Source organism: Neovison vison, chromosome 9 (genome assembly GCF_020171115.1).
Source record: "Neovison vison isolate M4711 chromosome 9, ASM_NN_V1, whole genome shotgun sequence".
Lineage (NCBI taxonomy): Eukaryota > Metazoa > Chordata > Mammalia > Carnivora > Mustelidae > Neogale > Neogale vison.
This window is the reverse complement of record NC_058099.1, coordinates 5,873,907-5,887,733: the sequence shown is the minus strand read 5'-3', so window position 1 is coordinate 5,887,733 and position 13,827 is coordinate 5,873,907. Positions and strand designations below refer to the sequence as shown.

At 47.6% G+C, this 13,827-nt stretch overlaps 2 protein-coding genes across 10 annotated transcripts in view; one reads left to right on the top strand and one right to left on the bottom strand.

The window, feature by feature from the left end:
- FNBP1 (formin binding protein 1) overlaps positions 1-3,255 on the bottom strand; it is a 142,994-nt gene extending 139,739 nt beyond the window's left edge. For 7 of the 8 annotated variants that reach the window (XM_044264686.1, XM_044264687.1, XM_044264688.1 and 4 more), the window contains exon 1: positions 3,034-3,124. In XM_044264686.1, the coding sequence (XP_044120621.1) occupies positions 3,034-3,057 (24 nt within the window). In that variant the 5' untranslated portion in view covers positions 3,058-3,124. Of the gene's footprint in view, positions 1-3,033 lie in introns of all 8 variants that reach the window. The other variant, XM_044264693.1, reaches the window with a different exon arrangement.
- Positions 3,256-10,875: 7,620 nt separating this feature from the next.
- GPR107 (G protein-coupled receptor 107) overlaps positions 10,876-13,827 on the top strand; it is a 76,514-nt gene continuing 73,562 nt past the window's right edge. The window contains exon 1 of one of the 2 annotated variants that reach the window (XM_044264684.1): positions 10,876-10,902. Coding sequence is in view for 1 of the 2 variants with exons in the window: in XM_044264683.1 (XP_044120618.1) it covers positions 11,074-11,214 (141 nt within the window). In the remaining variant the exon portion in view is untranslated. Of the gene's footprint in view, positions 10,903-10,947; positions 11,215-13,827 lie in introns of those variants that run through there. The other variant, XM_044264683.1, reaches the window with a different exon arrangement.

Below are 13,827 nucleotides of genomic sequence, written 5' to 3'. Positions count from 1 at the left end.
ATGACCTGAGCCTAAGGCAGACACCCAACAACTGGGCCACCCAGGAGCCCCAGAAAGAAAAGTTGTACTTCACCTAAAGGAGGACGTGCATTGAAAGCAGGCCTCGCAAGCGTAATGTGCCCATTACAAACCCGTGGGTCTTAAAAGCCTGTGCTGATCTTGACTAAAGCCCTAAAAAAAATGTGTAAAACATGGTGGTACTTGCGAAGGTCTATGAAGCCACCTGTTACAAATAACTCAGACCCATCCAAACCATAGCGCGGCCTCCCCCCACCTAGAAACATAATTCTACCAACTTGGGCTTTGCACCCTATCGTTAGCTCATTACCCACGTGCATGAGTCCAAGCCACCATTCAGGGAAAACCCTCAATGACTGCTCTCCGCTGGGCCGTCTGGCGCTGCCCGACAGGACACTTCACCCCGTCTCTTACCACCGAAGCACTGGAAGCTTCTTTTTCAGAATCCTTCATTATGCCAATTTTTTTAAAACCTCAAATACTGATAAAATAAAGCAGCAGAAAAGAGACATTTTGTTGCCCTTAAATCTCTTAGCATTTCACTCTATAACTCGAATACTGCACTTCTTTTACTAGTGCAAATAATGTGTTTATTCCTTTCCCCTTATTAAACTACAAACCACTCAAGCCCAAAAGCTCCTACTCTAGTGAAATGCTTTTTCACACACCCCCCTCCTTAGAAATCTTTTCCACTCACTTTTATTGTAGAACATTCCAAGCATACACAGTAGAAAGCACCCCATCATGAGCCCTTCTCCGCCCATCACCCAGCTTCAACAATCACCAACTCCTCACCACTTCTGTTTGCCAACATCCCTACCCCAATTTATTTTGAACCAAATCAAGACTTCGTATCCTATATCACAGATATTTCAGTTCCTATTTATTTTCAACAACATTGTCCTTGCTTTCCCCCCCACCCCTGCGGCCCCCTAAAAGAAGTACACAGAACAATGCAGGTGATTAGAACTGTTCTACTATTTTCTTCCCAAAGCTACCTTCTCTTTCCCCATCACCTTTTACGCCACCCACTAACATCCCTGGGATGTCCACGTTGTACTCAGCCCCTTTAACCCTGCCTATTGCACTTAAAAAATACTGTATTTTTTCCTCCATGGTCCTTTCTCTTGTTTGAACAAGCGAAATGAGAGCAAAAGAGAGCGTGCCAGGACTTCTCTTATCTTGATAAAATTTACTTCTGATTTGTTCCCCCACCCCAGATAAGCTAAAAACAGCCAAAGGGAGTGGAGAAGGAATGGAAGAGGAAAGAAACTTAAATGATAGACTTTGCCTAAGATGTACAAATATTTAAAACCATCAGTTATTTTCTTTTAAAAATGAGTATTTGTAAACATCAGCTGAAATCTTGAGTCCTTTTAGACAAGAAGATGTTTATAGAATAAATCACTAATTTAAGGGAGCTTTTGCCTTCAGGATTTTGGTGTCAATGACAGTAGCTGTTTCTGAGCCTAAGAAACGGTTATGTAAAAACAATTAAAGCCAAAAAAAAAAAAAATTAAGGGAGGATGCGCTCTGTTTCTATAGCTGCTCTAACCTTGTTTTATTTTGACGTGAGATTTCTTGGCCTCAGCTCAGACAGCAACCACCACCCCACACTTTCTCCTCCACACCCTTTACAAATGGAATTGAGAAAGGAGGCACTTTTTGAGTTCATCATGGGAAATGGCTCATCTTGAGAACATTTCAGAGCAATAATTGAGAGATTTCATCCACTCCTCTCCCCGGGACACCGCACTGCCCATCTCTTTCCCAGTGATTTCCCCGGGAATCCAGGGAAAGGCAGAGAAACAAGCTCCATGCCACCAGCCACAGCCTCTCCTCCCCGGGGAGGCCTGTGCACTGCCTCGGCATCCCCTCGTCGCCCGGCTCCGGGGAGAGAGCTTCCAGCAAGAGGTTCCGGACACGGCGCGCCTTGTTTACCCACCCGCAGTCCCAGGTTAAGGATCTCAGAGGGCTCCCCTCGCCGCCAACCTTCCCCATGTTAAACCGTTTCCTCTGAGCAGTTAAAAGAATTATTTCTCCCGCGAAGCCTCCCCCTGAACATGGTCACACAAGCTCTCCCCCTAACTCGGATTACTCTCCCCTCCAGGCCAAACGCCGCAGTCCCCGCCGCAAATCCAGGATCTGAGCTGCTCGTCTAGAACTACAAGTGCGCCCCGCGCCGCCACAGGTCAAAAGTCCCCGCTTCTAGAGGGAAGACACCACTTCTCGCCCTGCACCCCAAAACCCAAGACCTGAGACCCGGCCGGGCCGAGGACGCCCCGCCCCCGAGAGGAGCACCTCCGCCGGGGGGAACAGCCCTAGGCAGTCGCGGCTCGGGCGCCCCAACAAATAATGCAGCCGGGAAAATCCGAGGGCCTCCACGCCCCCCTCGGAGCTGGTCAGCCGCGCGACGGTTACTCGCCCCGAGGGATTAAGGTTGCTCTTTCCACACACCACACTGGCCTCGGGGCGCCGGGGAGAGGGAGGCCGGCCCGCGCCCTCTGCCCCGGCCGCCCGGGGGACCCAGATCCGCGCCCCATCCTCGGGCCGCGGGGGGACTCGGATCCGCACCTCCTGCCGAGCCCGCCGGAGTGGGGGGGACCCGGACGCCAACCCAAGCACCGGGGTTGGGGGGGGGGGACACAGGTCCGTGCCCCCTTCCCCGGGCCGCCGTGGACTCAGATCCGCGCCCCCAGCTCAGGCCGCCGAGAAGCCCCAGGTCTGCGCCCCCTCCTCCGGCCGCCGGGGGGACCCGGATCCGTGGCCCCTCCTCCGGCGGCCAAGTACTCAGACCAGCTCCCCTCGCCTCGGAAGGGCGAATCTGGCTTGCACCTCCTACTTGGGCCGAGGCCGACGAGGGGCACCCAGCCCCCCCCCCCGTCTCCTCCGCAGGCCTCGGGGACCCCGACCAGCGCGCCATCGCCTCCACCGAGGCAGCCCGGCCCGCGCGCCCCCTGACCAGGCGCGCCAGGCACCTTCCCCCCAGCCCGGCGGGCCCGGCCCCTCACTTACCCAGAGCTCGGTGCCCCAGCTCATGGTGCAGGGGGCGGGAAGGGGCGCGCCGCGCGGCAGGCGCGGCTCTCCGGTCCCCCTCCCCGGCGGTCCCCTCGCCCCTTGAGATCCCCGCGATCGAGGAAAGCCCGGCACGCGCGCGGCCGCTGCCTCCTCTGGCTCGCCGCTCCTCGCCGTGGGTCTCCTCAGCGGCTCCTCCTCCCCGTCGCTCCTCAGCAAAATGGCCCGAGGAAGCAGCCGCCGCGGCCGCCGCAGCGCCCGCCAGCCCGCCCCACACCGGGAGAGCGAGGGGAGGGGGAGGCGAGGGAGGGGCGGTGGGAGGGGGCGGGGCCGCGCGGGGGCGGGGCCGGCCTGACAGCTCGCGCACGCGCGCGCCCCGCCCCCTCCCCGGCCCACCCTCCTCCTGGGCGCCCTCCAGCCTGCCCGCACCGCCCGGGGGGTCCAGAAGGACGCAGAGAGGGAGGCGGGAGGGCGTCCGGGACCGGGAACCAGGAGAATTGTCCCCGCCGACTTTATCATTAGCGACCACACTCTCTGCTCTTAGAACAACCCCTCGCCTTTGAACGAAGCCGGCCCCTGTTATTACCGGTGCTCTACCGAGGCCTGAGGTTGCTCCCCTGCGCCAAGCACCAATTTGGACTTAAGGACAATACTTTCCCTTGGCACCCATTCGAGCCGATCAGAGTTCGCTCGGGATGCTCTTTCCCCAGCGCCCAGCAGCCGCGGAGGCACAAGGTGACCTGCAGACTTGCGCTTTGGGAGTGGGGCCTGGTTTGGTGATGCCGTGGAGGATACAGATAGGGAGGGACGTCGAGGCCAAGAGCGACCAAGCCGCTCTGAGTGGCTGGGGAAGGAACGCAGGGCTTACAAGCCGTGACTTTCGATCTCTGAAACCAGTGGTTCCCAACTTGTTCAGCCAAGAAACGCTCAGACGTGAAATCACGTTGCCGCTTAGGGGGAAAAACGCTGGGTCCACAGTTAACGCGTTGGGTTCCAATCCAGCCTCCCGCATGTACTACCTGGGTGGCCTCAGACAATGACTCCACCTCTCTCGAGAAGCTCAGAGCACCCCCATCTGCCACATGGAAGTGATAACTGTCCATCTTACCCTGGCTGGTGAGGATCAGGAGATGAACACCTGTTACCCGGAACTTGGTTGGGAACCAGCAGACCTTTTTTTTTTTTTTTTCAAGATTTTATTTTTAAGTAATCTCCACACCCATAGTGGGGCCCGAACTTACAGCCGAGATCAAAAGTTGCAAGCTCCCACAACTGAGCCAGCCAAGCTCCTCCTGACTTGATTTTTAGGTAGACACTCTCCTTTTCTTTCTCCGTGTTCCAAAGGTCTACACAAGTATTCCCAAGAAGCTATGTTGAATCATTGGGTCCTTTCTCCTGCACTTTTCTCTCTTATTTAATACTGCAGGCTTTTCTAGGTAACTTTGAACTAAAATGGGCCCCACTTTAGAAATACCGCACAATGATATATCTCTCCAATACCCACCCACCCCCAACCACCAGCCTCAACAAGTTTACATTCTCCTCCATGAAAGGGTGGAGCTGAAAACCCTTGCAGATAAACCAACAAGTCTACTTCCTTTGTTGGACACAGTTAACAATAAAATTTAAACTGTCAAAACTGTTTTAGTCTTCTTTGAGTTACAAGCGCCCCCTACTCATTTGTTTTTAGTGTGTGTGTGTTTAAATATTTTGCTCTCACCGTTAACCAGCTGAGAATTCTTTACTCCGGAGCCTACTAGACTATAACAATCAGGATGACCCCCTACTTACTCCCAAGGCCGAATAATAGCCAGAGTGAGTTGGAGGGCTTAGAATTTCAAACAATGCCTCACAATTTAGTTTGCTATTTGGAAATGGTAAGTGAAATGCAGGTTAACTTACAAGACCTTGCTCAGTAATCAACTCAATTTTCCTTCCTGCCAATGCTTAAATATTTTCCTAGACAAATACAATGATCTAATCTTGACTGAGTTCTTGGAGACTTCTCAAAAACAGAGTGACCAGTTGTGAAAATATGCTCTGCTCTAAAGAAGGTAAAGAAGAGGAAGGGACAGCAGAAGAAAAAAAGACCACATGACAGTGAAACCTTTAAGGTGAGTAAGCAGGAAATAGTTATAGAAACCCATTAGAAGTCACAGTAGCAGAAGTAACTGAAACCAGGTTAACTAGACCACACTGCAAATATCTTTAACCTCGGGGGCGCCTGGGTGGCTCAGTGGGTTAAGCCGCTGCCTTCGGCTCAGGTCATGATCTCAGGGTCCTGGGATTGAGCCCCACATCGGGCTCTCTGCTCAGCAGGAAGCCTGCTTCCTCCTCTCTCTGCCTGCCTCTCCATCTACTTGTGATTTCTTTCTGTCAAATAAATAAATAAAATCTTTAAAAAAAAAAATATCTTTAACCTCATTAGGTTTGGGCAGTAACCTGGAAAAGGTTTGAAAAGGTCAAAATCTTCCAAAAGAGAGAGAGAGAGAGAGGAGAAAGGGAAAAGGCACCACTGATTTCAAGGCAATGGAAACAAATGCAGTTCAGCATAAAGAGAACCCAGCAGGGGTGCCTGGGTGGCTCAGTGGGTTAAGCCTCTGCCTTTGGCTCAGGTCATGATCCCAGGGTCCTAGGATCAAGGCCCCCTACCCAGCATCTGGCTCTCTGCTCAGCAGGGAGTCTGCTTCCCACCCCCCCTTCCCCGCAAACCCTCTTCTGCCTGCCTCCGTACTTGTGAACTCTTGTCTGTCAAATAAATAAATGAAATCTTAAAAAAAATAAAAAGTAAAAAATATTAAAAGAAAAAAAAGAGAGAGAGAGAAAACCCAGCAGAAAAAAATTTAAAAAGATAAAATACAGCACAATATTTTCCAACAACTAAATCCACTTTCATTGCTCTTACGGTGAGGGAATAATTCTAAGACAAAGAATTCTCACTATTAACAAATCACTGTGACGTAACCTACTTAGTAATCCATATTCACAAGGGGTATTCTGAACTCTCTGTATGTAAGTGCGTGAATTACACAGGTCAGTTGGGGTTAAGCCAACCTGATTCACCTCTCAGGAACAGTCAAAGAACACTGATTTACAAAGTTCTTATCTCGGTGGGGGACTATATAAATTTTCGTCAAAAAGTGCGACCACATGGACATTATTAGAGACTCTATACAGGTCGCTATGTAGTTAGAGGCCAAGAATTCTACTAGGGTTCTTAACAATTCTAATGCTGCTAGCAAATAATAAACATCTCATTCAGGACCTTTGATGTATAGGTATCTCTATCTTATCCATTTTACAGGAGATACGTTTTGTAACTGTTAAATGAAGATTTTAGTGTCCCATTACTTACTAGATGTGTGTGTGTGTGTGTGTGTGACCTTTGTAAGTTAACTTAAACCAAGCTTCTGGCTCCTCAGTGGTAAAACAGGGACCTCGTGGGTTGTCCTGAGGCTGAATGAAGCAGCTGGCAGTGCGCACCGGCTTTGGTGATGGCGGACTGGGAGAGCCTTGTACGGAAAGCTGGAGAGCTCTAAAAAATGGAAATAATGCTACTTACTTCCGAGTCATGGAGATTTGTAGCAGCACTTTGAAGATTAAAGAATATATGTAAAATACTTAGCACACAGGGGCCCCAATATTGGGTCCTCTTCCTTTCCTCTTGTTTTCTGGGGGATTTTTACTTGTTTTATCAAGGAACACAATCCTCGACGCACTTCTAATGTGGCAAAGTGGCTTGCCTGAGCTACAATTGATGGGTTGTCTGTTGCTGAAGTACTATTCATAATGAACCTCTCGGGATTTTTTTTCCCCCTTTAAAATAGCTTCCGCTAGTTTCTAGCTTAAAATTCGCCATTTGTTTAGCATTCAGACTTCTCACTAAGGACCCAAGAAAGCAGTCAAGTGGAAAAAGTTGGAGTGGGATAAAAGTAGCTACTCTAGGGTGAGTAGAATCTTAAACGCAACCAATTTTTGTACCTGATTGTGGAATTCCCCTGAAGGTCTCTGGAGATGTGCATGAAATCAGGAAAAACCAGCTGTCCTGCGGCTGAGCAAGTTACACACTGTGCCACCAAATGGAGGGGAAGTGAACTTGATGCTTTTCTCCGACTCACAGGACTTAAGACATGCCAGGGCCTAGTTTTTCCAAGGTGGCTGTCTTCGAGAAGATTCGATGGGCTTCCCCCATGGCCCAAGAAACAACGTTTCAAGTCAAAGAATGAAAGTGATATTTCAGGGGTGCCTGGGTGGCTCAGTGGGTTAAGCCGCTGCCTTCGGCTCAGGTCATGATCTCGGGGTCCTGAGATCGAGTCCCGCATCGGGCTCTCTCCTCAGCAGGGAGCCTGCTTCCCTCTCTCTCTCTCTCTCTCTCTCTGCCTGCCTCTCTGCCTACTTGTGATCTCTCTCTGTCAAATAAATAAAATATTTAAAAAAAAAAAAAGAAAGTGATATTTCACATGTGAACGTGTGGCCAGTCACCAATTTCACCTCTGGTTCTTCACACATTGTTTACAGAGGTTTTTGGTCTGAAATATCAACTCTTTTGATAAAAATAAATGACAATTATACCTTATTACAACCACCAAATATTAACTCACTCATTTCCAGAAGGTTTCTGGAAATTTCTAAACTAGTATCAAATGTCATTAATAGTACTAGGTTCAAACTATAAATTCAACTACTAGTGGCAAACTTTAGTGGATCTTGCAAAGTTAGAGGAAATGGAAAAATAAATAGACTTGACTAAGAGAGCGAGGTTAAAAGGTTTAGGAGAAGAGTCTTTCCAGCTCCTCCAGGCTTTTTCAGTCGATACCTAGAAGTTTAATGTCCCTTTGAAAATGGTGCCAGGGAGAAGCAGGCATAACTTGTTCTGTTACTCAACATGTCTGTTTCCAGTTACAGCATCATGATTATGCAAATAATCTTTTCTTGAAACTTTGAAATTATGTGCCTAAATATAATTGCCAAGATAGTTTTCACCAAATTTGAAAAGTAATTGTCTAAAACCCACTTCACTTTAAGTCTTTATTTTTTTTAAAGATTTTATTTATTTATTTATTTGAGAGACAGAGATCACAAGTAGGCAGAGAGGCAGGCAGAGAGAGGGGTGGTAGGGGAGGCAGACTCCCTGCTGAGCAGAGAGCCCGATTCGGGGCTCAATCCCAGCACCCTGGGTTCATGACCTGAGCCGAAGGCAGAGGCTTAGCCCACTGAGCCACCCAGGCGCCCCAAATAAATAAAATCTTAAAAAAAAAAAAAAATAAGAACCCAACTTTAAGCCCTTGTAAAATTGTTTCCCAGAAACTAAAAGACAAAAGCTTTCTATTTTGTAAACTATTTAAATGTTTCATGGCGGCTGTAACACTTAATGAAATTAAGACTCTTCCTAATCATTCCATTTTTAGAAGCCTATTAGTATATTCGAGTTGAAAACCAGGGAGTCTCAAAAATGGCACCTTGCTTTAAAAAGTAAACAACAGAAATACTCCAAAGCATTGCAGACTGCCTTTGAAAATGAAACTGCAATTAAAAATCACCTTTTCTTTGAACAACTACTTTCACAGTGAAATGAGTATCAGCTATCTCTGAAATCTCTCGATGCCAAAAAGAAAGTACCACTTATGTTCCTACTATGTTCTCTCATTTTGCTGATTTTTAAAGTGCCTTCTGAAATTATTTCTAACATTTATTTTTTTAAGATTTTATTTATTTATTTATTGACGAGAGAGACACTTCAAGAGAGGAAACATAAGCAGGGGGAGTCGGATGGAAGAAGGAGGCTTCCCACTGAGCAGATACCCCGGATGCTGGGCTCAATCCCAGGACCCTGGGATCATGATCTAAGCCAAAGGCAGATGCTTAATGAATGACTCATCCAGGTGCCCCTAGCATTTCACTTAGTAACACATTGGTTACTTATATTCTGGGATTTTAATCTTTTAAAAGATTAAAAATGGTAAGACTTAGAAAACCTTGCAAGCTATAGTACAAGATGCACAGACCCAGGTCTGAAGCAAAGGAGGTTGTAGTTCTGGTTCTAAAGATACTTGCAGAAGCTTAACAACTAGGTGTATGATCTTGACCAAGTCATTTGAGTGCCTTGGATTTGTATTCAAATTTGCTAAACAACTAGATGCATCTGTTGATTATCTAAGAACCCTTCCAGTCTAATATGCAAATGATTTTTTATATCAACACAGGACAGAGATGAAAACTGGGCTTTGCAGGTTGGGGCCTGAATGAGTGGTCCATCTGGGTCATTTATAAATAAGCAGAGGCCCTTGAATAAAGTAATCTAACCCACCCTCATCCTTTAAAAAAGGGAATAAAATTAGATACCTTATAAGGTTTTTGTGACATTAAATGAGATAATGTATATATAAAGTACTGAGCAGAATAGTTGGAAATTCAATCACTTGATAACTAAATTTAACTACTATCATCTTGGATTCTTAAAGTAATGGTTTCTCGTTCTGTTTCTTTGTCTGTAAAATGGCGCAGTAAGATCAGATAAAAATTCTGTTCAGAGATGTAAGATTAGTATGTATGTAACAGACGGCCAAAGATCAGAGGTTGGAGAAAGAAGAGCTATGCTTCCCCAACTAGTAAACAGTGCCTCTGTCTTCCTGGCTCCACCTTAGTGCCCTACTTTCGTCCTTACAGAGGGTGTGCCAGAATCTGTACCAGTGTTTTATTCATGGGAGGAATTCAGATTCATGATTTCACCAAAATTGCACACAGCTAAAAAAAAAAACATATATATATATAGTTCCCTGACTCCCTCATTCTTCCTTTCCCTATTCTTTATTTTCCCAACTGATTTTTTTTTTTTCCAACCTGAGAGCAGCCCGTTAGGGCCATTAAAATATATTAAATATTAAAATATGTTAATTTCATTTCCTAGTTCCAATGAACACGTCAAGAATGGTATTCCGTCATAAAACACACTCGTGGTTTTTACTTTCTCCTTTTCACTTGATTGATTTCACACCAGGAGCATGCATCGCTTCTACGGCAAGCTAAAACAGAATTTAAAAACGAAACCTGGCTAGTCCACTGGCGATTTTCATAAGCATGTTCTTCTGTAACTTCTTGACAAAGCGATGATAGAAGGGACCCAATGACTGCCTTCGCTACTGAAGACCTCTCTATAAAAGATCTCCCTATAAAGCCCACAGATTAGAAGCACATAAAGTTTCCACACAGAATTCAGAGAAAAACGTGGAGACCCAGACTCTCGAGGTAATATAACGCAGCATTTAAAGGTTTCCTTTTGATTGTCAACCTGGAACAAACGACTTAACGTCTCAGAGCCTCAGTTTGCTTACCTGGAAAGTGGGGATAACGATCACACCTACCCTCTACCTCCCCAGACTGTTCCAAGGATCAAACTCAGTAATGCACACAAAGGGCCTAGGTACCCGATAAGGGCTCAGTAAATCGTATTACCGCAACCATTTCGTCTGAAATTTTAGTGTGAGCTGCCCCAACAAAACCGAGGGACCTAGGACACGCCGGGAACTCGGTAATTTCCACGGACTCAGCGCCGCTCCTGAAGCCAGTCCGCTCATCGGCCGCGCACGGTGCTGTGGCCACGGTGTCAGACTTCCCACCCGCAGAGAACGCGGATCCCCTTGCGGTCGCTGTCTTGCAGGCCCAAGGTCGCTTGCAAAACTCTGCGGGGCTGACTAGAGGCCCCGCGAGCGGAGAGGGGGAGGAGCGTCCTGCCCGGCCACTGTTGCCACGGCAACCGCCACAAATTTCTCAAACATCTCCCCTCCCACCACCGCTGCCGCGGGAAGGGCTCCACCCCTTCCGGCTAAACCGAAAGTCCTCACAGCGGCCGCCAAACTGAATGGCCCCAAGGTAGCCACTTTCGGCCCCTCGGCCACTTCCCCGGCCTCACGCCCCAGGAAACAGCCCGTCGGGCACCGCACTGCCCGCCGCCGACCTCCTCTTCCAGGCCCTTCCGGGAGTCGCCGCCCTTTGCCCCCGGAAGTGGGCGGGAGAGGAAGCGGCTGGTGATGCTGGAACAACATGGCCGTCCCGGCGCCAGTCGGCCCCTCGGCCTCCCGCTGTCCTCCGCTGGTCGCCGGCGTCCGGCTGCTCCCACTGCTGGGGCTGCTGCAGCTGCTGGCTCAGCCCGGCCTGGGCCGCGTCCACCACCTGGCGCTCAAGGTGAGGCCGGCCAGAGCCGGCCAGGGCCGGCCAGGGCCAGGCGAGGGGCGGAGGCCGAGGCCTCTCTCCTGGGCTGGGGGCAACTTTGGCCCCCCGGTGGGGGGTCTCTGAGCGATCGCCCTCACCCCTCTTTGCCCCCGACGCGGCCTCTCTCTGAGAGGGGTCTTTTGGGAACTGTAGGAATGGCGGGGGTCCTCGGGCCGTCTGGAAGGGGCAGGAAGATTCGAGCTGAGCTTCAGAGGGGAAGGGGCTGAACTGCGGCGTTAATCCCCGAGATTGCGGAAGCCGCGCTTGCAGTCACTGCTGGCTTCCCTAGGTTCCTAGCTGATAGCGACCAGCTCTTCCCCCTCCCTTTGCCCCTCTAACTTTTATCCCCGACTTCGCTTGTCGGCGGTGTCCACTTTTCATCCTCTTGTGCCCCTTGAAGGTATGCGCAGCCTTAGCCTCAGTTTCCCGGTGCGGCTTAGGGCGCCGTCTGGACTGATGAAAGCGGGAATGTCCAGGAGGAATTTCAAATCTTGCTGGAAATACACGACCGAGAATTTAAAACCAACATTAAAAATGTGTTTCTAATGAGAGAGCCTGCCCTCTTCTCCCTCACTCATGTCGTTGTCTGCCTAGGGAAGAGATTTATGATAGGCCTAGAATGATCCTTTGGATCTTACTTTGTAACTCACAGCTAACAGCAATCTAAGGCTAAAACGTGCCTCCAGGCGGTTCATCAGGTTAATATATTTGGGAAGTAGAAAAGTAAGTCGTTATGACCCAAAACCTTGTACGTGTTTTTCAAAATGTACAATTTTCTAAGAAGTTGTAGGATTATAGGAGGTTCGTCTTACTAAAACACATCACTTTAACAAACCATGGAGCATTGTATTTTGTGAAGGTAGAATTTAAAGAATATAGAATGCAGATTAAAAGGCCTGGCCAGACCCATGCACCAACTTTTGGTTCTCAGCTTTTGTTGTTTGTAAGTAAAAATTATCCTGGTTAAAATAGTTTTTAAGTGCAGGGAGATAGGTGAATCTTGAATCCTTTTGAGAATCTGTTGAAATCTATAGAACCTCTCCCCATAGAAGTGCAGGTAGAAATGTAGACAAAACATTCTTGGGGAATTTCTGGGACTTTTAATTCTACTGACGTTTACCCCGTGGCAAGGCTTAAGACTCCGACTTAAGAACTCCTGATTTTCAGAATGCTTTCATTTTATAGGTTAGGATCCTTAAATTATGTAGAGTAACTGAATTCATATAGGTTATAAATTAGAGACAAAGCTAGTAATAGGACTGGGCCATGTCTCTTGGCTCCCAATCCAGTGCTCTTTCTATATTTCTAGAATTAAAATGTCAGGTGGTCAGCATCATTGGGTAAATACTGACAGTGTTGGTAGAGATAAAAACATATATTGACCTCAGTGGTAGAAACACACTGAATTGGTGTAATTCTGGTACTTGCTTTCTTCCTGTTGTGCTAAATTACTTAATGTTTTTCATCTGTGTTCATATTTCATAAGTATAATGGTGGTCGTTCCATAGTAATACTGTAGTGATTTCTTTTCTGTTAAAGTAAATATTCTGACTTCTTCCCCAAGGAAACAGAAGTCACCTGAAGGGAGCTCCTCAAAACAGCAGCATTAGATTGTCTTCACACAGAGCTTGAACTCACGACCTGAGATCAAGAGTCAGACATTTAGCTGACTGAGCTGCCCAGGTGCCCCAGATTCCTTCTCTTTCTCTAGGCTCCGTTTTATAAAATACCTTATTGAGGTCCAGTTTACATTTCATGGAATTCACCCGTTGTAAGTGTGCAGTTCAGTAAATTTGTTGAGTTGTGCAACTCTCCCCACAGTCCAGCCGCAGAACGTTTTCATCCCCACCAAAAGAGCCCTTGTGCTGGTTTGTGGTTCATTCCCATTCCCACCCCCAGCCCCAGGCAGCCTCTAATCTCCTGACTCTGCAGATTTTCCCTTTATGGATATTTCATATAAATGGAATCACACAATATGGGGTCTTTTGTGTCTGTAGCTTTTACTTAAACTTTGAGGTTCATCCATGTGGACCAGGTACTCATAACCCATTCCTTTTTTTGTGGCTGAATACTATTCCATTATGTAGAGAGACCGCATTTTTTTCTTCTTGATTCACCACATGATAATATTTGGGGTTTTTTTGTCCGTTTCTTGGCCATCGTGAATACTGCTACAGACATTCATATGTGTGTCTTTGTGTAGACATGTGCTTTCTAGTTCAATGTGTTCTTCTATCCTTTAACTGTTAATTGGACTAGAGGCTTGATCACGTTCGGGATTGATTCTTTTGGCAAGACCACTTCGTAGTTATTGCTGTGTTCTTGCACTGGGACACGTAGTGTTTGATTGTCTGTGTTTCTGTCTTCATGTCCAGGGCTTACACTTTTGTGTTTATTAGTCGTTAGTCTTTCCAGGCTGCTGTAATAATACTGCAGATTGGGTAGCTTATAAACAACATAAATTTATTTTTCAGACTTCTGGAGGCTGGGGATTCCAAGATGGGATTCTTTCTTTGTTGAGGGCCCTTTTCCTGGCTCATAGATGCTCTCTGCTTGCTGTACCTTTATGGTGAAAGGGGTGAGGGA